The sequence below is a fragment of the Thamnophis elegans genome, chromosome Z, assembly GCF_009769535.1.
Source record: "Thamnophis elegans isolate rThaEle1 chromosome Z, rThaEle1.pri, whole genome shotgun sequence".
NCBI classification, from domain to species: Eukaryota; Metazoa; Chordata; class Lepidosauria; order Squamata; family Colubridae; genus Thamnophis; species Thamnophis elegans.
In genome coordinates, this window is record NC_045558.1 from 145,078,435 (window position 1) to 145,104,081 (window position 25,647).

The window sequence follows — 25,647 nt, forward strand, 5'->3', positions numbered from 1 at the left end:
GAGGGAGTCCTCGAATTACGACCTCAACCGAGCCCAACATTTCTGCGTCTGAGATTTGCCCCATTCTGTCTTGCCGCGGTGGTTAAGCGAACCGCATGCAGCGGTTCATAACCCAGTCGTTAAGCGAATCCGGCTTCCCCCCCCCCAGTGACTCGGCATGCCAGAAGGTCGCAAAAGGGAATCCCAGGGACACTGGAACCTGGCGACCGTCGTTAAGACGAGTCAGTGGCCAAGCGTCTGACTTAGGAGCCCGTAACCCTGTGCCTTCAAAGAGTGAAGGCCTCCTTTTGTGGTGCTGTTTTAACTCCGAGCGGCCGCTAAGTAAGTCAAGGACTACAAGTCCCATCCTTTAAGTAGCATGCTTACTTACAGGAGGTGGCCCACGAAAGTTCCACTTACAACCGTTCCGTTTAGTGACTGTTCAAAGTTACAATGGCACTGGGGAGCAATTTTTCCTTTGTTACAACGTTCGAAGCATCCCGGAGGTCAAAATTCGCATTCTTGGCAAGTGCCTCGTATTTACGACGGTCCCGGGGGGTGGTGGTATCACGTGATCCCCTTTTGCGACCGGAGCGAAGTTAACAGGGAAGCCAGATCCGCTTAAACAACCGGTTGACAAGTGCGGTGATCCACTTAACAGGGGCAAGAAAACGTTGCAAAACGGGGCAAGGCCTCATTGAAGAAATGTCTCGCTTACCAACAAAAGGGCTCAATTGTGGTTGTTAAGTTGAGGACTTCCTGTATCTAAAGGGGCTGCCCCAAAGAACCGGGGTGGGTGGAGGCGTTCTGTTTATTTTCCAAAGGCGGGATAAGAAAACGATGGAAACTAAATGAGAGAAGCAACTTAGAATTAAGGATAAGTTTCCTAACTGGGAGGACAATTCACCAGTGGAACTGCTTGCCACTAGAGGTTGTGGGTGCTCCGTTTAAACACGTGACCGGGGGGGCCGTTGTCCGAAATGGTCATAGCATCTCCTGCCTGAGCAGGGGGTTAGACTAGAAGACCTCCAAGGTCCCCACCCCGCCCGCCATCACCAGTCCACTTCGCTTGAATGCTTCTTCAAAGAACAATTTTTATTACCCACAATGGCAACCATTGTATAAAAAAAAAAAACACGCTTGTTTTTCAGTTAATCTCGGCCCCCCGAGTGTAAGAAACCTCACCCCCCGGCCCACCCAGTGCAGCCCCCTTCCCTCTTTTCCAATGCCTTTCCCCTTTTTCTGGGTGGGGGGAAAAGGAAATACATTATGAACTAACACGATGAAGCCACAGGGGGGGGGACAGAGCACAGGAGGGGATGGTGCGTCTGTGTCCAGGGCTCTCCCCTGCGCCCCCTCCTTTTCCGGTCCCGAGTTCAGGATTCCCCGTGCTTTTCTCGGATTGGCAGGGAGCGGGGGGGGGGCACCTCGACCCCCCTGATGCCGGCAGACCTCCCCCCCCCTCAATTCCCAAACGAGACAACCGCGAGAAAGGCTATCTGTCCCAAGTTGAAACAGGAACCAAAAAAAACCAATAGAATGACCAAAAGAAAAAAAAGGAAGAGAAAAAAAAAAGGGGGGGGGAGGAAAGGAGGGTCAGGACATAACTTGGGTTAAAAAAACAACAACATCCCCCCCCCCCGTCCCACATAAGTCCGGTGGATCAAACCTCAAAACAGTCCCCTTGTCTCTTGGCTGCAATCCCGGGGAGGTTGGGACCCCCCCGGCCGGACGAGGGCCTGCAGCTGCTCCGGTCCAAGGGTTGTGCGGCGTTCCTCGTGGGGAGGTGTGGGGGGAGGGGGCTTGGGAGGGAGGGGTGGGGTAGGGGGTGCAGCTGGGGCTGTCACGCGAGGAGTTTGCAGTGGCACAGCTCCTTGTACATCTGTCGGCGGAGTTTCGGCATGTCCTGCTGTGTGAAGGTGAAGGGCAGGCCCAGGGCCAGGAATTTGGAATACTGGGGAAGGAAGGAGAAAAAAGAAGAAGAAATTAAGAAAAGGAAAAAAAAAAAAGATTGATTTGAGGATCGTCTTTGTGGCTGGAGCCGATCGAGAGAAAATAAATGAGAATATTTGTCGCTCGGGGTCGAAATGAGGGCTCCTCGGTGCTCTCTCTGAGCTGGCTGGAGTATTATTATTGTTTTGGCAGACATTTCATGACCCAACTAGGGAATGTCATCAGCACTAGAAAGGAGTGGGGTTATGGGAAGAAAGAGGACGACGACTGTGGGCTCCTTGGTGCTCTCTGAGCTGCGCTGTATTCTTGAAGTCGTTTCATGGCCCAACTAGGGAACGTCTTCAAGGCTAGAGTAGAGGAGGGCAGGGGTCGGCAACTTTAAACATTCAAAGAGCCATAACCGGAAGCCCCCCGTTCAATTCTGGAGCCGACCAGAAGTCCAGTTCCCCCACCATAGAGTCTCCTCCTAGCATGGCCTCCTTTTTCCTCCACCTGCCCTAACCGAAAGCCCCATCCATTGTGGAGCCCACGGGCGACAGAGAACCGCAGCAGAGGGATGAAAGAGCCACATGCGGCTCTGGAGCCGCAGGTTGCCCACTCCTGGTTTATGGAAAGGGGGGGGAGGAAGAGGAGGAGAACTGTGGGATCCTTATTGCTCTCTGAACTTGGTGGGTTTCCTTCCAGACGTTTCATGACTCAACTAGGGAACATCATCAGAGCTAAAAATGCCCCCCACACCCCTCCTCACACTGATGACGTTCCCTAGTTTACAATACAATAATACAATAGCGGAGTTGGAAGGGACCTTGGAGGTCTTCTAGTCCAACCCCCTGCCTAGGCAGGAGACCCTATAATGATGTACAATACAATAGCAGAGTTGGAAGGGACCTTGGAGGTCTTCTAGTCCAACCCCCTGCCTAGGCAGTAGACCTTATGCCGTTTCAGACAAATGGCTATCCAACATCTTCTTAAAGACTTCCAGTGTTGGGGCTGCATTCACAACTTCTGGAGGCAACTTCTGTTCCACTCATTAATTGTTCTAACTGTTGGGAAATTTCTCCTCAGTCCTAAATTGCTTCTCTCCTGGATTAGTTTCCACCCATTGCTTCTTGTCCTGCCCTCAGGTGCCTTGGAGAAGAGTTTTGACTCCCTCTTCTTTGGGGCAACCCCTGAGATATTGGAAGACTGCTATCCTGTCTCCCCTGGTCCTTCTTTTCATTAAACTAGACATCCCCAGTTCCTGCAACCGTTCTTCCTATGTTTTAGCCTCCAGTCCCCTAATCCTCTTTCTTGCTCTTCTCTGCACTCTTTCTAGAGTCTCCACATCTTTTCTACATCGTGGCCACCAAAACTGAATGCAAATATTCCAAGTGTGGCCTTCCCAAGGCCTTATAAAGTGGTATTAACCCTTCACGCGATCTTGATTCTCTCCCTCTGTTGATGCAGCCTAGAACTGTGTTGGCTTTTTTGGCAGCAGCTGCACACTCCTATTTAAGTGGTTGTCCACTAGGACTCCAAGATCCCTCTCACGGTTACTACTATTGAGCAAGATGCCACCTATACTGTGCATTTCGTTTTCCTTGCCTAAATGTAGAACCTGACTCTTTCCACCCTTGAATTTCATTTTGTTAGACAATGCCCAATGTTCAAGTGTGTCCAGATCCTTCTGTATCTTCAGCCTTAAGTCTTCTGGAGTGCTGGCTATTCCTGCCAGCTTGGTGTCATCTGCAAATTTGATGAGTTCCCCATTTATCCCCTCATCCAAATCATTGATGAAGATGTTGAATAACCTGTGTTATGCCCGACTGCCCCTATTTTCTTGCCACTTGTATGATTCGTGCGCATGGTATGGCACTGACTATTAAATGCTTGGTTTTAGCTTGACAGCAGGAGTGAGAATCTTACCCACACAAACATCTGTGTTACACGCACTGATAACCCTGTGAGTTTTAGATTGCTGGGGGCAGAAATGTTCTGTATCAATTAATTCTCTGATCCCCGCTGTTCAGTTTAAATATTTATCCAGAAAAATCTGTGAATTTAATGCCAAGTAACTCAGTCCCTTTCTTGGATGGGTGCAAACCGTCTCTTTTGTCGAGTTTTTCATTGGAAGAGCTTCAGTCATCGTGACTAATGAAACCAAATCCTTCCCTTTTACACCACTCCTTTTAGCCACACATTAAACTCTGCTACAGGCTGGCCCTTCCCTTTTTGGTCCTTATATACTGGTAAAATCTCTGATATGATAAGCCTACAACCTACACTAATGTTCATACCCCCCCGAGCTCTGGAAATCATTCTGCACAGAAAGTGCATCGTTTTGGGACAGATAATTTGTGCCAAGATGTATAACAGCATCGACGTCACAGTCCTTGCTTGCATTCTTAGTTAGTTCGGCATAGTTCGGCAGTTCGGTGGTTCAAATCTCACCGGCTCAGGGTTGACTCAGCCTTCCATCCTTCCGAGGTGGGTAAAATGAGGACCCGGATTGTTGTTGGGGGCGATATGCTGACTCTGTAAACCGCTTAGAGAGGGCTGAAAGCCCTATGAAGCGGTATATAAGTCTAACTGCTATTGCTATTGCTATTCTTGGCTATCTTAAAGAATACGCCTCTTGCCTCTGCTGGCAGTAGCACCTGGCAGACACCTGGCCAATGAAACGTCTGCAAGGAAACCACCAAGGGCCCCACACTCCTTTCCTTCCTCTTCCTCCTTCTCCTCTTCTCTCCCCTCCCCCTCTTCCTCCTCCTCCTCCTCCTCCTCAACGCCAGAAGGAGCCTTTCCAGGAGCAATTTTTATTCAAAGGGCCTACGAGCTGCCTTTCCAGAACTGCTTCTGCCTTTGAACAGGTGGGAAAGGTGCCCACCAGACTCGGGATGCCCACCCCCACCCCCACCCGCACTGCCCGAGCGCCAGCCCCCCCCCCCTTTGGAGCCAATTCTCTCACCTGCAGGACGAAGGCTCCACAATCACTGTCGTTGTTCTGTCGGGCGATGTTCTGGGGGGGGGGAGAAAAGGCAACGGGTCAGATCAGGAGGGGAAAGAGAGCAGGGGGTTCCCCCCCAGCCCCCAAGATGCCCACCCGTCTTCCCCCACTCGCCTGACCAGACCCATCCCACATTTAGAGAAGGCTGGCCGGGGATCGCCCCCCCCCTTCCTCACCTGGGCTCCCACCTGTGTCCACTCTGCTTTGCTGCCTGACCTCCCTAAGCCACTCCGGGGTCCCAATTCTCGCCTCCGTCCCTGAGCGGTCACTTCTGCCCAGCCACAGAAGATGCACCTGGCATCTTCTATCGTTTTATAGCTCAAAGGATCAAGGCAGATTTTTTTTGGGAGGGGCAGACCCCCCCCCCCCCCAAAAAGGGCTGAATTTTACACATCCATCCAAACTGAAATGAGAGCCAGTTTGAGCTAGTGGTTAAGGCGCTAGCCTAAAAGCCAGGTGAGCGGGAGTTTTAGTCTCGCCTTAGGCACGAAAGCCACGTAGGTGGATTTGGCCCAATCACTAGGAGAGACGGGGAGTTCTAGCCCCATTTTAGGCACGAAAGCCAGGTCGGTGACTTTGGGCCAATCACCAGGAGACGGGGGAGTTCTAGTCTTGCCTTGGGCACAAAAGCCAGTTGGGCGACTCTGGGCCAATCAAGAGGAGACTGGGAGTCCTAGACAGGCATAGAAACCGGGAGACGGTGAGTTCTAGCCTCATTTTAGGCATAAAAAAGTGACTTTTGGGCCAATCACCAGGAGAGACAGTGAGTTCTAGTCCCACCTTAGGCAGGAAAGCCAGCTGGGTAACTTTGTGCCAATCACCAGGAGACGGTGAGTTCTAGTCCCGCCCTAGGCACGAAAGCCGGCTAGGTTGGGCCTGTCCCCAGGAGACTGGGAGTTCTAGTCCTTGGATGCCTGGCACGCCATCCACACTGCACGAGGTCAGAGACCTACCGCGTGGAGGTGCCCACTCTGGGTTATGCCCCCCCACCCTCAAAAGGGCAGAAGGAGGGGGGTGCGGGTGAGACCCAGCAGGCTGCAGCGGAAGAGCCTCCTGGCTGCCGGAGGGGGGGATCCCCCCACCCCCGGGTTAAATTTGGGAGGCCCCAAAGCTGAGGGAGAGGAATCCGAAGGAGATGGGACACTGGAGACAATCCCCCCCCCCCAAATGCTTGGGAAGAGACACCCACCATCTGGAAAACCCCTCTCCAGCCTTCTCGGAAATCGGGACGGTTCTTCTTATCCGCTTCGGCTTGCAGGTACCTGCAGATGTGCTGGATGGGGGGGTGGGTGGGGGGAGAGGAGGGGGAAGATGCGTCAAACAGAAAGCAGCAGCCCCATTGACCCCCCCTCCCACAACTTAATTGTTTGTAATATTATATATATATTTTACTTTATTCAAATTAAAATCCCCCTCCCTTCCCAAAAACCCAATCCATAAAACAACCGAGATATTTAAAAAGGTGCCTTAAAAACAAAACAAAAAATAAACCCAAAACATTATAGCTTAGTCCTTGACTTACGACCCCAATGGAGCCCAAAATCTTTAGCGAGAGATTTTGTCCTGTTTCATGATTTTTTTGTGCCATGGTTGTTAAGCGACTCTCTGTCGCCGATATATTGAGTGAACACGGTCGCTAAGCGAATCCGGCTTGACTCTGCTGGTCAGGAGGTCGTAAAAAGGGGAATCCCGTGAACCCGGGGCCGTGCGACCGTCATGAACCCGAATCGTCCCGAGTTTTGACCGCGTTTGACTACAAGGATGTGGCAACGTTCATGAGTTTGAAAGACGATCGCAAGCCACCCTTTATCAGCGCCGTTGCAACTTTCAACGGTCACTAAATGAAGTGTTGTAAGTCGAGGAGCGCCTGCGCAGACCTATTATCCCCTCCTAGTTGAAAACTGATTAATATATTACTTAGAGGGTTTGCAGACACCTGCATTTTATTTTTAAAAAGCAGTCAAATGTATTTACAAATTAACGGCCTCTTTTTCGTTACCGTTTTATCGATGGGGAAAAAAAAAATAGTCAAGAGGAAAAATTAAGAATATAAAAGGCCAAATAAAGATTTCCAAATTCTTAGCAAACTGGGATCGTGATCCACTCATGGAAAAGTTTTCCGCCGCTTCCCGTCGATCCCAAATCGCCCCGAGAATCCCCTGGCTTATTTATCCATCGCTGGCTAACTAAATATAATAAATTCAGTCTCCACCGTAGGGGGAAGTGCGTGGAAAGAGCTGGGGGGGGGGGGGCAGGGCCACCCCATCTCCAGCCTCCTCCCCCCCAAAAGCCCCCCACCTCTGAAAACAAGACAACCTTGGTGCCTCCTCTTTCCAGCTCCCCCCACCTCTCCTGCCAATCTCAGGGGAGCAGTCCCCCAAAGCAGAGAAAGTGGAGAGAGGGGTGCTCGGTGTGTGTGTCTGTCTGTGTGTGTGTGTGTGTTTCCCCTTGGATCCACAGCCTCCCCGGGACTTTGCAAGCTCCAAATCCTTTCTCCAAAAGTGCCTTTTTTCCAAAAGAAAAACTGGAATTTCTTGGGGTTTTTCCCCCCCCGCCATTGAAAACGTTTCGCTTCTCACCCAAGAAGCTTCTTCAGTTCTCACTGAGTAATGGGGAACGGAAGGAGCCGGTTCAGTTCTCCGGTCAGTGAGAACGGAAGAAGCTTCTTGGATGACTGTGGAGCATGGTTAAGAGTGAAGAGAAAAGAAGGACGTTGGGGGGGACACGATAGCAGTCTTCCAGTATTTGAGGGGCTGCCCCAGAGAGGAGGAAGGGGGTCAAGCTATTCTCCAAAGCCTCTGAAGGCAGGACAAGAAGCAACGGGTGGGAACTAATGGAGGAGAGAAGCGACCTGGAATTAAGGAGAAACTTCCTAACAGTGAGGGCAGTTCGCCAGTGGAACTCCTTGCCACCAGAAGTTGTGGGTGCTCCATCATCCCTGGAGGCTTTTGAGAAGAGACTGGACAGCCATTTGTCTTGAATGGTGTAGGGTCTCCTGCTTGAGGGGGGGGGGCTGGACTAGAAGACCTCCAAGGTCCCTTCCTCCTCTCTCCTCCTTATTCTCTCTCCTCCTCTCTTCTTCTATTCTTATTTCCTCCCCTCCTTTCCCTGACCCTCTCTTTCTATCCGTGAGAACAAATTAAATCCGCGGAACTGCTTGCCAGCGGAAAGTGGGAGCGCTCCATCTTTGGAGCTCCTTAAGAAGGGACTGTCTGGAGATGTTTTAGGGTTTCCTGCTCGAGCGGAGGGGGGGGGCTGGACTAGAGGACCTCTGAGGTCCCTTCCGGCTCTACCCTGATTCCAAGAAGCGAAACATTTCCAAAGAGTGGGGGGGGGGGGAAACCCCCACCAAGAGAGTCCAATGGCCGTTTTGGAATAACAGTGGAGGACGGAGCACTTTCCTGCCCACAGCTGAGCCCCGGCTCACCTTGGGACACCTCCGGTTGAGGGTCCGCTGGGAATCCAGGTAAGTGATCTTCTTCTGCTTCACCTCCACGCAGATCAGCGACCAATGAACCTCCAGATGGATCGGGATCAACAGGATCTCTTTGTTAAAAATGTCCACCTTGGGGGGGGGGACAGGACAGGGGGGGGGGAAATGATTTAAAATGGAGGAAGAAACTATAAGAGACAACGATAAGTTGGGCCCGAAACTCTGGTTATTGTCTTGAATTGGAACCCTGGGAAAAATTATGGGAGGAAAATGCCCAATTAACAATGCCAGCAGCCTACAAAATAAACAATAGCAATAGCAATAGCAGTTAGACTTATATACCGCTTCATAGGGCTTTCAGCCCTCTCTAAGCGGTTTACAGAGAGTCAGCATATCGCCCCCAACAATCTGGGTCCTCATTTTACCCACCTCGGAAGGATGGAAGGCTGAGTCAACCCTGAGCTGGTGAGATTTGAACCGCTGAACTGCTGATCTAGCAGTAGCCTGCAGTGCTGCATTTAACCACTGCGCCACCTTGGCTCTAAACCTTGTACAAGATGTTTTATCGTTGGCATTTACACACACACACACACACACACACACACACACACACAGTGTGACTGGCCAAAAAGTCCTCCAGCCTGAATGTTGGAGATGCAGCTATAAACAAGGGACTTTCTATCACTTGTGGCGGCCGTGCCCCAAAATAAAGAAATGGCTAGAAGAAATTACAGGGCAAACCCGAAGTATTCCTATTGGGCATGTGAATGAGCCGAGGTGGGCGCAGCGGTTAAATGCAGCACTGCAGGCCACTTCAGCTGATTGCTATCTGCAGTTCGGCTGTTCAAATCTCACCGGCTCAGGGTTGACTCAGCCTTCCATCCTTCCGAGGGGGGTAAAATGAGGACCCGGATTGTTGTTGGGGGCGATATGCTGACTCTGTAAACCGCTTAGAGAGGGCTGGAAGCCCTATGAAGCGGCATATAAGTCTAATTCGCAATCGCAACATGGGTAGAAAAACTCCCAATACATAACACTGCGTATATTAAGCGCGGCTAGAATCGTTTTGGCTCAAAATTGGAAAGAAGGACAACACCCGGATCTAATGGTAGCAAGAAAGGACCTTGAATGTGCAGAGATGGAATTAAAGGATAGAGAAGACTACTAAATGAGGAACATTAAAGATTTATATCAAAGAGAGAAATGCACGTATTTGTAAATATCGTTATAATTTTAAACGAGTGTAGAGTACATAGTAATCTAAATAATTAGTAGCGATTTAATATGAGCGACACCGATACGGAAACGCCGGGACGAATGGAACTGGCTGTGGTCTTTAAGGTTCAAATATGTTTAATAAAAATTTTAAAAATTAAAAAATAAAGTTCCCCTGGGGGATGGACGGGCGGGACACAGGAGGAGGCCAGCGGGGTCTCCCAGCAGGGCGTGGCCTTCCCCTTTCTCCCTACCTGGATGGTGTGTTATTTTAAACACTGTCTTTTTATTCTTCATTTTTAACCTTTTTATCTTGTCTCTGTAAGCCGCCCAGCCGCCCTCTGGGATCGGGCGGCATACAAATTTATTAAATTTCAAATTTACCTGGCTGTACAGGTGGGGAAGGGGTGCTTGGGCTTCAGCCTCTGGGGCTTTGGCGATGGGGAAACACCCCCCCCCCCGGGTGCTCCTTGGGGTGGGCCCGAGGTTCCCGGGTGGCCACGTCCCACAGAAATCTTTGGGTAGTCTGGACTACAAGTCCCATAAATCTCCCCAATGGCACAGGCTGGTACAGGTAGTCCTAGATCTACAACGGTGCCTTTAGTGACCGTTCTGAGTTACAACGGCACTGGAAAATGGACTTGCGGTCACGTTTCACATTTGTGACCGTGGCAGCGTCTTGACTCACATTTATGACAGTGGAGGTGTTCCAACAAAGTCAAGGGGGGGGGGGCGAACAGATTCACTCAATGACCGAGCCACTAATTTAACTGCTGCAGTGACTCGCTTAACAACGGTGGCAAGAAAAACTTGCAAAAGTCCCTTCACCGCCATCTCACTTAGCGACAGCTGTGGCCGTTACGTTGAGGACTACCTGTTATCCCTTTCCTGTCCACCCGGCTAAGGGGGCTGTGAAGGAAGGATAACGGGGCCGGGTTGGGGGTGGGGGAAAGAAACCCCACTTACATTTTTGGTCCAACGCTTCACGCCTTCGTACCCCTTGGTTCGTAGCTTATCGTAGAAAAAACTGTTGAAAAAGTGAACCTGAGGGAGGGGAAAAGAGAAATTGAGAAGATGGGGGTGCGAAAAAAGGCAGAGACCATCACCAATTGGCCCAATTCACCAGGCCCACATGTGACCTAAGACAGGGGCCCCCAACCTTGGCAACTTTAAGACTGGTGGGCTTCAACTCCCAGAATCCCTCAGCCGGCTTTGCTTTAAGACTGGTGGGCTTCAACTCCCAGAATTCCTGGGCTGAAGAATCCTGGGAGCTGAAGTCCACAATAAGTCATAAAGGGGGCACAGCTCCCCCCCCACCTCAAGGAGCGCACACAAACCTTAAGCCCCCTTTTACCTGGGACGTATTTATCTATTTAGCGCATGGCATATCGAACATGGGTTGCCCGCTCCCCTCTTTGGAAGAGCTTTATAGCTCCCGTTGCCTTAAGAAAATTCAAAACATCCTTAAAGATCCATCTCATCCTGGGCACACACACCCCCTTTTTGGTGAGGGGGGAACTATTACCTTCTGGCAGAGGGTACAGGATAATAAAAAAAAAAACAAGGAGAAATAGGCTGAAAAACAACTTCTATCCCAGGGCAGTAACTATATTCAATTCTACCCTATCAAACTTAGCAACTTTAAGACTTGTGGACTTCAACTCCCAGAATTCTCCTCTTCCTCTTCCCTTCCTCCTCATTCCCTTCTCCTCCTCTTCCTCCTCCCCTCCTCCTTCTGCTGGCTGGAGAATTCTGGGAGTTGAAGTCCACAAGTCTTAAAGTTGCCAAGTTTGGGAACCACTGGACTAGATGAACTACAAGGTCTTTCAACTATTAATATGTATGTGTGTATACACACACACACACACACACACAGAGACAGCAGAACTGGCTGGAGAATTCTGGGAGTTGAAGTCCACAAGTCTTAAAGTTGCTAAGTTTGGGAACCTCCGGATAGTGCGATATTAATGCAATATCGGGTTTTCAATTTCAATTATATAGCAAGTGAAGGATGTGTGTTTGTGTTTTTACTTTTATAGCTATAATGTACACTGAAGATGGCATTTAATTTTCATTATATGATGTGCAATGACAATAAACTAAACTAAAACTGAAACCGAAACTAAACTCACCCAAACTAAAATTAAAGTAAACTGAACCCTAACCCTAACCCAAATTAAACTAAACTAAAGTAAACAGGCCCTAGCAATATATATTAACATTTCTACCAGCGGTGGGTTTCCATTTTTTTTTTTTACTACCGGTTTACTCATGCGCGTGCACGCAGAAAATTGTTAAAGATACAAATATACAACTTTAAAAAAAACCGATATAAGTAGATTTATGATAGGGAAATGAAGTGTGGAATAGGAAGCTGGTTTTCATGTAAATATTGAGCTGGCGCGGCTGGAATGCCGCCCCGAAAATCCATCGAAGAAATAAAAGAAGCAAGGGCAAAGACGGAAGGAGGAAAGAAGAGAAGGGAAAAGAAGGAAGGGGGAAAGGAGAGGAAGCGAGGGGAGGGGATAGAAAGAGGAGGAGAGAGGGGAAGAAGGGGAAGAGAGAGGAGGGGTGGGGGAGAGGGAGGGGAAGAAGAAAAGAGGAAGGAAAGGAGAAGGTAGAGAAGTGGGGGGGGAGGGAAGAAAAGAGGAAGGAGTAAAGTTGCGGCAAAATAAGTTGGAGAGGCGAGGTGGCAAGAAATTGATCCCAATTGTGTCTTTTGTGTTTTTAAGCAGATTGTGATAGATGCTAGAAATCAACAGAGAAATGTTAATAGTATCGGTTTGCCCGATATGGGTTGAACTGGGAGCAACCCAACCTCTGATTTCTACCTACCATATTTTTCGGAATATAAGACGCACCTCCTCCCCCAAAGAGGGTGAAAATCTGGTTGCGTCTTATACACTGAATACAGCATTTTTGGCCTCCCGTAAACCCCTTTGCAATAAATGGACATGGGAGGCTTGTAGAGTGCTCCTGGGGGCTGGGGAGGGGCAAAAACGAGGGGGAAATGGGCCGTTTTTGCCCCCCCCCCCAGCAGCACTCTACAAGCCTCCCAAAGCCTTTGCATACCGTTTTTATGTGCAAAAAACGGGCTGGTTTTTTCCTCATTTTTGCCCCTCCCCAACCCCTAGGAACACTCTACAAAGCCCCCCCCCAAAGCTCTGCATGCCCCCCCCTTTTTTTTTTGCAAAAAAACAAGGCGTGCAGAGGGTTTGGGAAGCCTGCAGAGTGGATTTTTTTTTTAAAAAAAATTACCTCTTCAAAATCATGGTGCGTCTTATACTCTGGTGGTCTTATAGTCCGAAAAAATACGGCAGTTTAGGAAAACGTAATAAAAAAATCTAAATTTGAATATACATTTTGCATTTGGCATCAGTTGTTGGGATTCCCCCCCCCCCCCCAAGTCAACGGACAAAAACATCTCATTCTTCAAAAGTCCCCAAGGCTTTCAACTGAAGCCTCTGTCCCCGGGCTCAGCGTGGGGCGTTCTGCGTGCTTTGGCGCTCGCATTTCCATTTTGCAAATATTGCAAGAGGAAGAGAAAAAGAAAAAAAAAGTGGGAAAATGGGGCTCACCTTTTCCGGCACGGTGTCCATTACGAGGTCCCCGTACATGTTCATCACCTGCTCGAAAGGGGGGGGAAGGACGGGGGAGTGAATTAAAACAAGGGCCCAACAGAGGAGCCTTAGTGGGGATGACCAAACCGTTCCACACAGGGGTTTTCTCCCTCACAACCAATATAACCACAGCCCAGGGTGAAATGGCGCACCGGATCCAAAGGCCGAGCTGAACTGTGAGGATCTCAGCGCTCTCTGGGTCTGGTTTCCTTGCAAACGTCTCATGACCCAACTGGGGAACATCATCAGTGCTAGAAGGGTTTGTGGGGAGGAAGAGGAGGAGGACTGTGGGGTCTTGGTGTCCCAAAGGGGCTTTTTCGGGAGGCAACTGGACTTTCTTGCTTTTTCTCTTGAAGATGGTTTGCTTCTGAGAGGACAGTGGGGGTGGGAAGGACTGGTCTATCCTGTTGTTTTTATCCCCTCTCCTGTCAGAGCTGAAGAAGCTCCTTGGAGGAGAAGAGAAACGTCTTAAAAAAAAAACACAAGAAAAAACCACTTGCCTCCTGGAAAAAAGCCCCTTTGGGACAACCAGGACCTGGAGGACGGAGAATCCCTACAGACTGGGAGGCTGGGAACTTTTCTCGCAGATGTTCTGTGACCCAACTAGGGGACGTCAGCAGTGCTAAAAGGAAGAGGGGGCTGTGGGGAGGAGGATGGAGGAAGAGGGGGAAGAGGGAAGGAGGGAAGGGGAGGAGGAAAAGGGAGAAGGGGAGGAGAGAAGGGGAGGAGGAAGAGGAGGCAAAGGGAAGGAGGAAGAGGAAGAGAGAAGGGAAGGAAGAGGAGAAGGAAAGGAGGAGGGAAGGAGAGGGAGGGGAGGAGGAAGAGGAGAGAAAGGAAGGAGGAGGGGAGGAGGAAGAGGAGGAGGGAGGAAGAGGGGAAAGAGGAAGAGGGGAAAGAGGAAGAGGGAGAAGGGAAGGAGAGAAGGGGAGGAGGGAGAGAAGGTAAGGAGGCGGGGAGGAGGACGAGGAGGAGAAGGGAAGAAGGAAGAGAAGGGAAGGAGGAGGAGAAGGAAAGGAGGGAAGGAGCGGGAGGGGAGGAGAAAGAGGAGAAAGGAAGGAGGAGGGGAGGAGGAAGAGGAGAAGGGAATGAGGAGGAAGGGGAGAGAAGGAATGGAGGAGGGAAGGAGGGGGAGGGGAGAAGGAGGAGAGATGGGGAGGTGTCAACCCAGAAGCTGACCTGACCGAAGGGATTTTGGCTGCTTCAGGGGTTGCCCCACTGGAGCTGAGGGATGGGGAGAGGTGGGGAAAAGGGGGGAATTCAGATAGAGTGGGATCTGTAGCCAAAACAACGCCTTTTCTCGGGGGAACCAAGGACATTCTGGCACCTGGCCAATGGAAGGCGGAGCAATGAGGCCACCCAGTCCTCCCCGTGAAGAGGCCGCCTGACTGATGGTCTTGGGAAAGGAGGAGAAACTTTTTTCTTCCCATTGGGGGGAAACGGCGGGAGGCTTTTTCACCAGATGTGAGCCAATGGGACAATTCCGATCAAGAGGATTCTCGCAGGAATCTACCTGCCTCGAAGTCTTGCTTGCGATGGATTTATTACTGGGAAGAGGAGGAGGAGGAGAGCGACTGTGGGGTCCTAGAGAATCCTAATGGCTTCAGCCAAATCTTTAAAATTGAGCCCAGGTAGCCAGGCGGGTCAGGTGAGGAAACGCACCGCAGAGGCCCAGGGAGCCTGGCACATCCGGGGCGGCCTCCCTTTGGGGCAACCGCCAGCTTTGTGCAGTCCAAGGCCTCTACGAGCCCCCCTCCCCCCGGGTGCCCCTCCTTTCTCCTCCGCCTGGGCCAAAGCCCTACCTGGTCGTTGAGCCAGTTGGAGCCGAAGAGGGTCTGCAAGTCGTCCATGGTCACCACATGGCGCTTGTACGTCACCCGGAAGGTCCGGATCACGGCGTTGCCCGGCATCCGCTGGTAGGACTGGATCAGCTGGTTGATCAGGCTCTTCCTGCAGGGGCCGGAAGGAGGACAGGCCGTGGGGGACCACCCTCGATGGTCAGGAAGACCTCCATGCTCCCTTCCGACACCCTGCAAGGGCTCGAAGCCCCCCGCCCCCCGCTTGCCACGGGCTGCTCAATTCCCAGAATCCCCCTATCTAGCTGGGAATTCTGGGAGTTGCGTCCTTCTATTTGCTTGGCTCTTTCCAGAGACCAGCAAGGCTTTTCTTCCCAGGGGGAGATTAGACCTGGGGGGGCAGAGGGGGGAGCCAACCATTCCTCTTGCAGAGGAGGTCAGATTTGGAGGGGGGGGGGGGGGAGGTCTGGCCAGGGTTCTGTGGGGGCAGCCTTCCTGGAGCCGTGATCTTTCAGTGGAGGGGGGGAAGGCAAGCTGAGCTATTTGCCCATTAGTGGCGGGGAGGGGGGGAAGGCAGGGAGGAGTAAGAGCAGGGAGGGTGGGTAGCAATTGGGGGGGGGGGAATAGTACCTCTGGAGGGTGGAGAATTCCTGCTGAAAGATGTCCTCCAGCTTCCCCACCACCTCGTCCACGCTGATGGGGATGAGGCTGCCGTAAGTCTGCAGGAACTCGTCCAAGATATCTGGCAGGAAGGACGGAAGAAAGTGAAGGAAGCAACCAAATTCAGCCCACCCTTTTTTTTTTTTTGGAAGGGTGGATCTCAATGAGGGGCGAGAGGGAAGGGGTGGGTGGGTGGGTGGGTGGGAGAAGGGCTGCCTCTAAGGTTGCTGGGGGGAAAAAAGCCCTCTCATCCATATTTAATGTTGATTTTTAACCTGTTCCTTTTTTTAAAAAAAAATGTTTGCACAAACTTTTAAGTCCTTGACTTAAAAACAGTTCATTTTGTGACAGTTTACAAAGTTACATCATCACTGGGGGAAAAAAAAGTTAATGAGGACTGTTTTTCACTTAACGACCACTGCAGCATCCCCGTGGTCAAATTTTTTGGCTTGGCAACGGACTCTCGTATTTATGATGGCTGCAGAATCCCTGTGTGTGTGTCTGTGTGTGTGTGTGTGTGATGTGATCCCCTCCAGATGAACAAAGTCAAGGGGGGGGGGGGAGCCAAATTCACTTAACAACTGCAGGGCTTCGCTTCATAACTGTGGCAGTCGTCAAATTGAAGCGAAGCTCACTTTAATAAATGTCTCCTTTTAGCGACAGGAATTTTGGCTTCGATCGTGGTCGTAAGTCCGTTGAGAGCCGGTTGCTGTGAGGGGCACCCCCTCTCCACAAACAACACACACCAGGGGTGGATTAAAAAAAAATCTGGTTTTTTAACATTTACATCGGATTTTTTTTTTCATTTTTAAATCAAATTTATTTTTAACAAAACGCCTTTGGAGTTAAAAAAAAAATCTCTCTCCTAAAGCTAAGTTTTTCATTTAAGATACATTGACAATTTAGTTCATTCAGCATGAAATGGAGTTTAGTTATGTAGCATGAAGCGGCTGTATATATTCTGCAAGTTTTTACATTTTGGGCCAACTCGTTCCAGCAATCCAAGCTTTGCAAGCTGAGATAAAATGCACCCTGCACTGAAGCATTCACGGGAACCACCAGATAAATCATAATATTTGCATTTTGGGTCAACTCTTTCAAGGAATCCAAATGGTAAACCGTAAGACAAAGTTCTGGAATATTCCTTTTATCCCCTTGTACAAACTCCAGGATGGTTTGAAGAGAAATGCATCCCTGCCACCAGGCGCTAAGTGTGGAGAGGAAGGGCAGGCAGTAAACAGGGAAGTGAAACCTTCTAAGGCAGCTTATAAATTTAATGTTAAAGAGCACCTGTCATCCCAGATCCACCCTGGCATCTGCCCACATGCTGCCCGTCACGTACCGCAGCTTCTTGTGTCACTCCAGACGTCCCATTAAAGCGATCGGGACAGTCGGTGAGTCAGTTGCGCTTTCAAAATTGTGAATTAAATCGCGTTGATTTAAATCGAGCCTTTTAAAGGGGAAGAGTGCTCATCTCCGTTTCAAAGCCGAAGAGCCAGCGCTGTCCGAAGACGTCTCCGTGGTCATGTGGCCGGCATGACTCAACGCCGAAGGCGCACGGAACGCTTTTCCCTTCCCAACAAAATTAGTGGTCCCTATTTTTCTACTTGCATTTTTAACCTGCTTTCGAACTGCTAGGTTGGCAGAAGCTGGGACAAGTCACGGGAGCTCCCTCCGTTACGCGGAGCTGGGGATTCGAACCGCCGAACTTTCTGATCGAGAAGCTCAGCGTCTTACACCTCTGAGCCACCGCGTCGCATTGACACGGGCTTTTTACTAGTGATTTAAATCTCGATTTCAATTGTGGCTGAAATTGACTTTAAATCAAATCCACCCTCACACACACACAGACATGTTGTAACATAATTCTTTGTGTAGGTGTGGGTCACCCATGGCCCAGTGCATAACGGGGCATGCGCGGCCACACTGAACCACACAGGAAGAAACAAACTCCTAAAGAACATAACATCCTTATAGTACTCCATAACATCCTAATATCCTGATAGTGAATAACATAACATCCTGATAGTTCACTCTAGATGTGCCTTACCCAACGACGCCCAGGATTTGACCATATATAGGCAGAACTTCCCTGAGCAGTAGATTAGCAATTGTAGTTTGACAGGCTGTCTTAAATCACATGCTGATTGCTGATTGCTCCTCCTGCCTTTGTTCTATCTCAATAAAAGGGGCTCCCAGACCCCAATCTGGGTCGCCTCATCCCGAGAAAGATCGTCTCCGTGTCTTTTCTCCACATTGGCCTCATGGACGACTCACGGGAACATCACATTTGGTAGCAGAGGATGGTTACTTCGCACGCACACACACACACACACACACTGCTCTTACTGTGCACACACGTGATGTGTTCCTCCCGCAGCAGACCGGGTTGAGCTGCGTTGTCGGCCGGCTTCTCTTCGGCCTGTTCGGCAGCCACGTCCGCCGGCTGGCTCCCGCCTTCCGCCCGCCCAGCCGAAGGATCCGGCAGCCGTCCGTTGTCTCGGCTCCCTTGGAAAAGCTCCTCGGCCACGTGGCCCCCGATGCTACAGACGTTGCTGATGAGGATGGTGGCGTCCGGCAAGCCGGGCAGGGAGCAAAGTTCGCCATCCGGAGGGAGGGAGGCGAAGCCGTTGGGAAGGGCGTCCAGGGCGTCTGCGGGACAAGGGGGGAGGGGAGAAGTTTGGGGAGGGGGCTTCAACGAATCTGACCACTGCGGTCGTAGGAAGCGAGGAAACTGCTCGAGAGGGTGGACTTCAACTCCCAGAATTCCCTGGCGCTGAGGCGTTCCTTTCGAGGCGTGTGCCCATTGCGGCCTGCCTGCTCTCTTCTAATCCCTTCCTCTGCAATCTCCCACCCACCCTTTTTTATTATTTGACTGTGAATTCTGCTCCTTAACATCCAGCGAAGTCTTTCGAGGGAGGATTTACGGTCACAGACCTTATCTGGCTTGGAGAGCGGCCAGGAGGACGAGATCTGCAGAACTTGGCCAGGAGTCTCGGAGAGTCACGAAACGATTAAGGGAACTCATGGTGTCCTGCAAACTCCACTCCCCTGTCGCTCCTCTTTTATCTCCTCTGGGAGGGGCCATTCATCGTCCACCTGTGGCCTTCTTCCCAAGTCAACCCGTTCTTTAGCTATTCCCTTCGCCTGGCAACTGCGCATGTGCACTCTGGGAACAGGCTCCAGCTGTTCTTCTGCCTCACTGATATCCGACTCTGAAGGCAGCTGATAACTGTCAGACGGCCCTGTCCCCCTCTCTGCCTCCGACACAGAGCCCTCATCAGAGCCTTCCCCAGACTCCAGGACTGGCCCATCTTCCTCCCCAACCTCCTCACTGTCCGAATCTGCTGCCAGCTCCAATGGCTTCTGGGGGCCACAACACACAGCTCTATCTGGTCCCCCACATGTCTTCTCTTAGACTTAAGAGATCCTTAGTCTCTGGTCAGCTTATGGCTTGACCACTGCAATATGTTCCGCGTAGGACTACCCCAAAAATGAATTCTGGGTTCCTCTTGGATTAAACAATATTGGGGACCCCGGGAAAAGAGCAGGATCTGAAGGGAGAACTTCATTGAGGGCCTCCAGCTCAGACAGGGGGGTTGGACTAGAAGACCTCTAGGATTCCTTTTCAACTCTGTTACTCTGCACTCTGGACGGTCTGGACGGCGAGGGTCCCTGAAGCCTATTTCTGGGTAATGGGGCTTTGCTTTGGCCGTCTGACGGGTGCCGTCTTTGTGTTTGTGGTTTCGGTCGCTGTGTTATCTTATTGTGTTGCGTGCTTTTAAGACTCGATCGAAGGTGGAAGCAGGGAAGAGGGTGGCAAAGGAGGAGATGGTTAAGGAGGGTCTCGCGACTCGACGAACGGGAATTTGGGCAAACCGTGGGAGAGAGAGCGGAGGGCAGGTGGAACTTTCAACTGGGTGGGGGAAACCCGGGAACTTTCGGATTCGGGGTTTTCCCAGATGCGCCAACATGGCTGTCTTCATCAATTGGGATTTTGAGGAATCCTCTGCCTCGGACTCTGATTTAATTTTGGATGCTGTTTGGAACCCTGTCAATAAGCTGAGGTTAAAATCAGTTGACCGACGAGGGCGACCGTTTCCCAGGATTCGCTCACATCCCTGGCTGTTTTTGTACCTGCTCATCCGACAATTTTGAGTAGCTGCAAAATTAAATGCACGTCCTACGGGGTAGCCCAAAGCACGCTCTCTGCTAGAACAGGGGTCTCCAACCTTGGCCGCTGGGAAGACTCGCGGACTTTTAACTCCCCACAACTCTGGGAGTTGGAAGTCCGCAAGTCTTCAAAGTTACCACCGTTGGAGACCCCCGTGCTTGAGAGAAGTTTCCCGGCTCCAGCACGAGTCCGAAAGCTCGGAAAAAACAAAACAGCCTCAGTGATTTTAAGAGGTGCGGACTTCAACTCCCAGAATTCCCCAGCCAGCAAGAATCCAGAAGGGGTTTCACCAGAATTGAGCACAGAAAGGACAAGGACACATGGGGGATGGAGTACCTTTGGTCTCCTGTTTTGATTGGGTCACTTTCTTAATAGACGGTGGGAATGCGGTTGAAGTCATAGACCTTGAGTCCAGCAAAATAACCCGTGACAATCTAAATTGACGAACAGGTGAAATATAGGCTAGGTGGCACGACGATTAAATGGGACTCTTGACAGGCTGGCTGGCGAATTCCGGGAGTTGACGTCCGGCCCTCTTAGTTTGGGAAACATGGCTCCAATCAATCAATGCCTGGCCCAGGGAACCATTCATAGAGGTCGCAATCTGAAGGAAGACCCTGCGTAAGGGCAGTGCTGCTGAGTGGGGGGTCTCTCTGCTTAGGATGGCAACCCCAAGTTTAGTTATTTACAGACTGGGGGAAGGGAGGGAAAGTCCAGCAATTCAACCCAGCTGTTAGTCCATTATTCCTGGGACGGGGCCCCCTCCCCAAATAATTCAGCGCCATAAAGAAACCGAAGGGTTCCAGAACAACGGAGCTGGAAGGGATCTTAGAGGTCTTCTAGTCCAACCCCTTGCTCAGGCAGGAAGTCGTATAACATTCCGGACAAATGCCGGTCCAGTTGCTTCTTAAAAAAAAAACCGTGTTGGGGAAACCTCATGGGAGTCAAGCCGTTACACTGATTTAAGGGTTCTAGGTCGGATGTGGGTTCCAGAGCAGAAGTTCCACCCTCCCTCCACGTCTGTGTTTTACCTGTGTCTCCGTCCAGGCCGTGCTGCGGCTCGCCCATCTTCCTCGTCCTGGGGGACACCTGGGCACCCCGGGGAAGGTATTTGAGTAGGGCAGCTGCTCCTTCCTCCCCGGGTTCAATGGCTCCGGGGTCCTTGTTGAAGCTCACCCGCTGGAGCTCCATGTACTGAGGGTAAGGGGAGGCCTCTTCCATCAGGGCCCCCAGCAAGGTGAGGCGGGAGTGCGGAGGCGTGGATGGAGATGGGGGGAAGGCTCCCCCCAATTCGTAGTCCAGGCGGGGCTCGGAAGAGGGCGGCTTGCAGCCGGCCAGGTGAGGCCGGCCCTTCGCCGTGCTTTGGCAGTCCTCCGCCCCAGCGCCCAAAGGACACCTCTTCTTAAAGACGGGGAGATGGTCGTCGTCGGGCTGGGAGCCGGGGGAGAGGGACATGGATGACCGGCCCCGCTTCGCCCCTCCTCGCCGGCGTCCCTTGGCGGCCATCTTGCCCAACAGCTTCCAGAGGAAAGCCAGGGAGCTCTTAGAATACAGAAACATCCGGAAGGCGCGCCGGGCCCGTTGTCGCTTACGGCGGAAACAATGTCTGGAGGTCCCCGGCAGCTGCGGGCGCCTTCGGGCCTGAGCGCCGGTGCTGACTTCGAAAGGCCAGGTGTGCCCGCCGCTCCTGGCCAGCTTCTCCCGGGGGGCTTTGTGCCGGGAGAGCTCCGAGGACCCACCCGCCACCCCCCAGCTGGATACGCGGGAGATATCCCACTGGCCTCCGCGCTGCTGCTCCTCGTCGCTGCTGGAGGACAGGGGGTTGAAGCTGGGGAGCGGTTTCTTGGCGCAGGCCAGGCGCCGGCTCCCTTCGAAACAGCCACCTCGCTGGCGCTCCGGGTCGCGCCATTCTCGGGACGCTCGGCAAAACTTGTCTGGGTGGCCCATGGGGTCGTGGAGGCTGGAGGAGGCCCCCCAGTACTTCTTCTGCTGGATGCTCTCCTTCATCGCTCCGATGGGCTGAAGGGGTGGGGGAGAGAGAAAGAGAGGTAGTTCTAATCAGGGGGACGTGGCACATGGGCTTCCAAGCAGAAGGGTTCGAAACTGACCTCTAACCCATTTAACTCCCTGGGGGACTCAAAAATGAAGATTAGAGGAGGCCAGAACGGCCACAGTTAGGGGACTCCAGCTCATTCCCTGCTTAAGGCAACCACGTTTACGATTTGATATTTTACTCCATCTTTACTAGAAGTAACTTGAGGTGGCAAGTATGCATAAGACCCCCTTCTCTTTTATTCCCACCCCCCACCCACCCACAACCACCACCCTGTGAGGTGTGTGGGGCTGAGGGAGAGAGATAGACTGGCCCAAAGTCACTCAGTGGGGTTTTCATGCTTAAGGTGGGACTAGAACTCACAGTCTCCTGGTGATTGGCCCAAAGTCACCCACCCAACTTTCATGCCCAAGATGAGACTAGAACAGTGTTTCTCAACCTTGGCGACTTTTAAGTCCTGTGGACTTCAACTCCCAGAATCCCCCAGCCAGCACAGCTGTGCTGGCTGGGGGATTCTGGGAGTTGAAGTCCACGGGACTTAAAAGTCACCAAGGTTGAGAAACACTGGACTAGAACTCACCCTCTCCTGGTTTCTAAGTCAGCACTTTAAACATGAGGCCAAATTGGCTCCCTGACCTTGACTGCAGGATGGAGGTGACCAATTTAAAAAGAGAGCAACCCCCGGGCCCAGAAATGGAGGATGACGTGGCCCATGTTCCTCTTCCACGACAGCTTCCAAAGAACCCACACTTTCCCTGCCTGCGACAACTCCTTGGATAAAAACAGACAGGCCCAGTTCTGCTCTCTTCCTTATTCAAGGATCCTTTGGATGCCTAGCACTGCCTGAGCAGGGGGCTGGACTAGAAGACCTCCAAGGTCCCTTTCCAGCTCTACTCTGATTGATTGATTTGACTGTTGCTGCTTTAAACGATACAGTTGTTCAGAGAAGATGCTTTATAAACCTGCATTGGCCTGAGCCGCCCATACAGGCAGTCCTTGACTTACAGTTCACTTAGTGACCGTTCGAAGTTACGACGACACTGAGAACAGTGACCGATGACTGTTTTTCCCCCTTAATGACCGTTGCAGCACACCCCGGGGTCACGTGATCGAAATACAGACGCTTGTCTATGGACTCAGATTTCTGACGGTTGCGGTGTCCCGGGGTCAAACAAGACAACGGGGAAGCCAGATTCAGTTAACAACCGTGTGACTCACTTAATAGAATTCTTTATTGGCCAAGTGTGATTGGACACACAAGGAGTTTGTCTCTGGTGCCGAAGCTGTGAGTGTACATACCACAATAGTGATAGAACAACAACTGCAACGGTTATTAATAAATGCAGCAAGAAAGGTCGTAAAACGGAGCAAAACTCAATTGTGGTCGTAAGTCGAGGACTGCCTGTGGAAGGGCAGTGTTAAGGTGCACCACAGGGGGGGAAAACACTCTTATAACACCCTTGAGTGGGTCAGAATTGAGGCTTCCCACCAGGGCCGATACCTGGACTATAACTCCCAGAATGTACACCCGGTCATCCCTTTTGATATCTGGACTACAACTCCCAGGGTTCCCCAGCTGGCCATGCTTTTAAGGCGACTGGACTTCAACTCCCAGAGTGCTCCAGCCTTGAGGGCCCTCCTTAAAAGCCTCTTCCTAGGCCCAGGCACTCGGAACATGCTCAGGAACCCAGCAACCCCGTTCACAGAGGATCCGGCTGAGGAATGAACTCCCAGAAGGCCAACAGGGGCTTCTGGGAAACGGGCATCCCCACCCCCCCCCAAAAAAAAACACAGAGCTGCAGGTTGGGAAAATTGGGCATTGGAGTCCAGGTATCAAAAAGTGATGGGCGGGTGGGGGATCCTGGGAGTCGTAGTCCACCCCTCTTAAAGCATGCTGGGTGGGGGGTCCTGGGAGTCGTAGTCCCAGGTATGGGAGTCATAGTCCACCCCTCTTAAAGCATGCTGGGTGGGGGATCCTGGGAGTCGTAGTCCCAGGTATCAAAAAGGATGGGCGGGTGGGGAATCCTGGGACTTGTAGTCCACCCCTCTTAAAGCATGCTGGGTGGGGGATCCTGGGAGTCGTAGTCCCAGGTATCAAAAAGGATGGGCGGGTGGGGAATCCTGGGAGTCGTAGTCCACCCCTCTTAAAGCATGCTGGGTGGGGGATCCTGGGAGTCGTAGTCCCAGGTATCAAAAAGGATGGGCGGGTGGGAAATCCTGGGAGTCGTAGTCCACCCCTCTTAAAGCATGCTGGGTGGGGGATCCTGGGAGTCGTAGTCCACCTCTCTTAAAGCATGCTGGGTGGGGGATCCTGGGAGTTGTAGTCCACCCCTCTTAAAGCATGCTGGGTGGGGGATCCTGGGAGTTGTAGTCCACCCCTCTTAAAGCATGCTGGGTGGGGGATCCTGGGAGTCGTAGTCCCAGGTATCAAAAAGTGATGGGCGGGTGGGGGATCCTGGGAGTCGTAGTCCCAGGTATCAAAAGGGGATTGTGGGAGTTGTAGTCCACGCCTCCTAAAGTGGCCAAGGCTGGGCCCTCCTCCCTCTTCTAAAACTTCCTCAATCCCCCCCAGCCCCCATTTCCACCAAGGAGGGCGAGGCTCAGCCACACACAACGCCCCCCACCCACCCCCTGATTTGGGGGCGGGGGGGCTCAGGAGAAGGGGGGGAACCCCTCCCCCCTCCCACCCAGGGGGAGGCCTGGGGCCCAGAGAAGGCGGCGCAGGGGCCCCTCCCACCCACAGGGCCACTGGGGGGGGGTCCAGGTGGGGGCTTCCCCCTCCCCACAGCCATGGAGAGGCTGCTGGGGAGACCCTCGCGAGGCCGGAGGGGCGGGGCAGGGCGCGGGAGGGGGCGGGGCCCGGAGGGGCGGGGGGGGTGTCCGCATGGCGCGCGGGGCACGACGGGAGGGGCTCCTGTGGGGGTGGGGTGGGTGGAGAAGGCAGGGGAGGCCGGGGGGGAGGGGTCCGGGCCCTTCGCGGGCGCGGCTCACCGTCTTACGCAGCGGGCCCAGGCGGGGAAGAGAGGCCGGGCCGCGAGGGAGGCTCCGCGCTCGCTCTTCCTCCTCCCGCCGCCGCCGCCGCCGCCGCCTCCTTCCCCTCACAAACTGCCGCGGCTGCCGGCGCCGCCCAATGGCGTCATCAAACGGCGTCGGGAGGAAAGGGCGGGGCCGGCCGTCGACGGAGAGGGAGGGAGGGAGGGAGAGAGAGAGAGAGAGAGAGCGCGCACGCGCCGCCGCCGCCTTTCCCGCCCCGCCCTCTCCGGCCTAGCGTCATCCTCCCTCCCTCCCTCCCACCCCTCTTCGCGCCAGGCAGGACGGGATTGGGCGCCGCCTTTGGGGGAATGCCGGGAGTTGTAGTCCTGAGTGGGAATAGGGAGTTCTCTGCCTAGCCAGGCTGTCAGAAGTATTTTTTCTTTCTTTCTTTCCTTCCTTTCTTTCTCTCTCTTTCTCTTTGCTTCCTTCCTTCTTTCTCAGTGTCTCCTTCCTTCTTTTTTCTTCTTTCTCTCTCTTTCTCCTTCCTTCTTTCTCTCCATCTCCCTCTTTCTCTCTCTCTTTCCTTCCTTCTTTCTTTCTTTCTTTCTTCTTTCTCTCTTTATATTCTCTTTCTTTCCTTCCTTCTCTCTCTTTCCTTCCTTCTTTCTCTTTCTTTCTCCACGTTCCTTCCTTCTTTCTCTCTCTTTCTTTCCTCCCTTCTCTCTTTCTCTTTCCTTCCTTCTTTACCTCTTTCTTTCCTTCCTTCTTTCTCCCTCTCCCTCTTTCTTTCCTTCTTTCTCTTTCTCTT

General features: G+C 52.1%; 1 protein-coding gene across 1 annotated transcript; it reads right to left on the minus strand.

Annotated features, from left to right (window-relative positions):
• Positions 1 to 1,087: 1,087 nt before the first annotated feature.
• Positions 1,088 to 25,005, minus strand: SENP3 (SUMO specific peptidase 3). The gene is made up of 11 exons (XM_032237480.1): positions 24,858 to 25,005; positions 20,845 to 21,832; positions 17,989 to 18,291; positions 15,610 to 15,721; positions 14,986 to 15,133; positions 13,145 to 13,192; positions 10,533 to 10,610; positions 8,346 to 8,483; positions 6,108 to 6,191; positions 4,880 to 4,930; positions 1,088 to 1,933 (listed from the first exon to the last, which is right to left on the minus strand). Exons 2-11 carry the CDS (start codon positions 21,818 to 21,820, stop codon positions 1,823 to 1,825), a joined length of 2,049 nt encoding a protein of 682 aa, XP_032093371.1. The 5' UTR covers positions 21,821 to 21,832; positions 24,858 to 25,005; the 3' UTR covers positions 1,088 to 1,822.
• Positions 25,006 to 25,647: the final 642 nt, after the last annotated feature.